This window comes from Limulus polyphemus, unplaced genomic scaffold (assembly GCF_000517525.1).
Source record: "Limulus polyphemus unplaced genomic scaffold, Limulus_polyphemus-2.1.2 Scaffold6221, whole genome shotgun sequence".
NCBI classification, from domain to species: domain Eukaryota; kingdom Metazoa; phylum Arthropoda; class Merostomata; order Xiphosura; family Limulidae; genus Limulus; species Limulus polyphemus.
Genome location: NW_013671831.1, coordinates 18,747 through 22,253, shown reverse-complemented (window position 1 = coordinate 22,253; position 3,507 = coordinate 18,747). Strand labels below are relative to the sequence as shown.

At 33.6% G+C, this 3,507-nt stretch overlaps 1 protein-coding gene across 1 annotated transcript in view; it reads left to right on the top strand.

The window, feature by feature from the left end:
* Positions 1-3,507, top strand: part of LOC106473494 (serine/threonine-protein phosphatase 4 regulatory subunit 4-like) — a 39,348-nt gene that overhangs the window by 31,777 nt on the left and 4,064 nt on the right. The window contains exons 20-24 of the mRNA XM_022401919.1: positions 148-250; positions 559-693; positions 1,272-1,503; positions 1,925-2,574; positions 2,948-3,035. Of these exons, the coding sequence (XP_022257627.1) occupies positions 148-250; positions 559-693; positions 1,272-1,503; positions 1,925-2,574; positions 2,948-3,035 (1,208 nt within the window). The remainder of the gene's footprint in view (positions 1-147; positions 251-558; positions 694-1,271; positions 1,504-1,924; positions 2,575-2,947; positions 3,036-3,507) is intronic.

Genomic DNA, 3,507 nt, shown 5'->3' with positions numbered 1-3,507 from the left:
GGTTCGTTTAACTATTATACGTGATGTACGTTTTTATGTGGTGGTTAATGAAAGTGTTCCAAAATGTGACATTAATTTCTTGATGACCTAGTAGAAGCTCATTTTTCATCCATTAAATTTGTAATTTTTATTTTGTGTATTTTACAGGAAGATAAACTCAGAAAAGAATTTCACACTAAAGAATACACTTTCAATTCAAAATCCTGTCCTGGAAGTCTGACTAGGAAGGGAAAGATTCCCGTTCGTAAAGGTATTTTACCTGAAGTCTATATATACAATTAACATTGTATCCAAAGTCCTTGTACAATTAGCATTTGACTCCAAGTTGTACAATTAATGTTTGTCTCCGAATCGTCATTCTTTTGATAAAACCTTAATCAGCTGTCTTCTAGGCCATTATTTGATAAACAGGATATTTGTTTTGAAATTTGTTAGATAAACTATAATGTTAAATATTAAACAAAATGTAATTATTTAAGAGTTTTTGTGGTTGTTTTTGTAGCATGTATATATAACTTCAAGATAAGTCACAAAAATCTGTGCATATTTTTCTTTTAGAAAAGCCTGTATGTAGAAACTCAAGTGTTCAAGATGAAAATGAAAGCCAACAGCCTCGAGTCTACAGATCATTGTCTCCACCCAGAATTATTGCTTCTGCTCCTTCTAGTCCAGTAACAACAAGGGTGAAGAGAAGTAAGTGATTCAAACTTGTTAGTTTCTAAATATTTCCATAAGATAATTTAACCCTTTAGGTTTCTGAATATTTCCATCAGGTGGCTCAACACTTTAAGTTTCTCGATAATCCCATAAAGTGACCTGAGCCATCATAAAGGTTTTATCATATTGTGTTTAAGGTTTGGCATTTGTAGAAGTTGTTTTTTTTTCATAATATATAATATTTATATTAATATTGTACCTTATTCTTGGCTACTGTGTAGGTTTTTGCATGCCATTGATACTTACACCCAGTATTATTTGGAACTGTTGTAGAGGTTTAGTTGTAAAATATTGTAAGGAATCATACTTATTAGTCTGTTGTTTAGTGGTAGATATTATGAGCAAATATTGTTCACAAGCAACACTACCTAGTTTCATAGTTCAGTTTAATATATTGTTATACACTGTTATTTACTGTTCTGCGTTTTACGTTGTTCTGTTACGCACTGCATTTTATATTCTTTAGTTATGCAAAAATTTTATCCATTGCTGTTGTTTCTTTTGTCTTTCATATAAAGTTTTTTTATCCTATATCGTTGGCTTTTGTTTTGAAGGCCCAGCAGGAAGATCTGTTATTCAACAAAGAAGAAAATCTTCAGGATTTGAAGTGTCTAATCTAGTCTCTCGGAGATCAGAGAAAGAAGCCAATCTGAGGAGCAACTTATCAAAAGGAATCAGTTCTGCTTCCCATTCTCTTAATGGTAGGAAAAAGGCTGGGCCTCAGGTTCGGCCAGACCCACGTACCCCCATCCCTAGCAGAAAAGCTGTAGCTTTGAACAATACCAGGTAAAAGTTTGTCACTGTAGAGTAGCTAAAGTTCTCTGGATTAATTTTATTAAACTATAATGTTAACTGATTAGTTCCAATAATGGATGTCAGAGCACATTATTGTCACAACCTTTGTAATAAACAAAATCATATGATTGTTTTTAGTTTAAGTTTACGAAATAACACAAAACAATGAAAATCATAAATATATAAATAGAAGTTATCTAATTCCTTCTTAGCTAGGTACTAGAGATATTGTTTTAAATTGTAAGTGACTTTATTGTTCAATAACTTGGATAGCAACAAAAGAACTAGATAGCATAGTTTTTTAACAACAATGTGACTTAGAATGACCAAGAAATGAAATGTCAGTTAGCATAGTTGTGTGTATATAGTTGCTGCTGCTTAGGTAGTAAAATTGGTAAACCTTGTTTATCAGGAGTCAGGCTGGAACAAGAATCCCAACTCCACATCTTGGTCTGGTGAAGACTGCAGCAGGTGACCGTTGTCCTTCTCCTTTGCCCTCACCCACTGGTCAGCCAATAACACTGGATCAGTTATTACCTTCTCTCACTGGTCATCCAACAAACTTGGACAAGCAGTTACCTTCTCCTAATAGTCAGCTTGCAAACCTGGACAAGCTGTTACCTTCTCCTCTGCCCTCACCAACCAGTCAGCCAAGAACACCGGAACAAATGTTACTGTCACCTCTTGAAGCCACTCATCAATCTGAAACATGGGACAAACTTTGCCCACTTTCTCGGCCTACTAGAGATCTCCCACAAGCTACTGAGCTTCTTTCATCACCAGTTCTCACAAAAAGTGCATCGTGTTACAGCGTAGCTGGGGGAGCTAGCATCACAAACCATAGAAAGAAGCCTTCCTCTGAAAGTTTAAATGGAAAAAGTAATGTTACGTGTCTGAGTAAAAGTCGCTCATCTGACAGTGTAACTACAAGAAGCAGCATTACTAGCTTGCATAAAAACTCTTCATCAAGACTGTCTGGAGCTGTGCCATCTAAACTGCAGAGTAACAACAAAAACATGTCTGTTAAACATCCTCAGGGAGAAACTCCAGCTTCGTCCTTAGGTTTGTTTCTAACTTGGTGAATTTATAATGATGAAAGTGAAATGTTAAAATAATATAGTACTAAAGACTTAAAGTAACAAGTTTAGGCACAGACTAGAGATATACATGATTATTCAATAGTTAATCGTTAGTGATATAACTCTGTTGACAAGTCTATAATTTGTTAATCAAAGCTTTAAACCAAGGTTAGTAATTTTTTATGTTAAGACATTACTACTTAGAAGTCAGAATAGGTTCAATTTAGATGTTTGAGAATATTACTTCTTACAGCATAAAGCATATTACATTCAATGCTGTTACAGAGAAGAAAACATTAGTCAAAACCCCCAAGCATATGGAGATAATCTGTGTATACTTTCTTTTTTAACTACAGAGCCATCCAAGAGATCAGTAACACCAAATCTTAACTCAACAACATTACAGCCTGGTAGCAAAATTCCAACCCCCAAGTCCGCTTTTAAGTACGTATGATAATTTTCTCAGATATTGTTCATAAAGATAGCTTATTCTACAAATAAATATGATGTATATTATTCAAATAACATAAAACATATTCTATATTAAGTAAGTTGTTAATTTTTTATCATAAATGATCCATGTGTGGTTTAACTCTCTTCCTTGCCATTATAAGTTGTAAATCACTTGGGAAACATGGAGCTCACATTATGCTATTGAATTACATTACCCACAACCTACTCTGTGTCTGAGCTGTTCGTGTGTGTGCCTCGTAAAACATTTTTATTGTTAATTAATTTACTTCATCTAACCTAGAGATCCTTCATTTTACATTTTAATTACTTTTATAATAATAAAGAATAAACTTGAAAAACAAGAAATAAAGTATTTAACTGGGTTTCTTTTTTCTTTTTTTTGGCTTTCGACTGTCGATGACACTTAACCCTACTTTTTTATACTAATGGTAGTAATGCACTA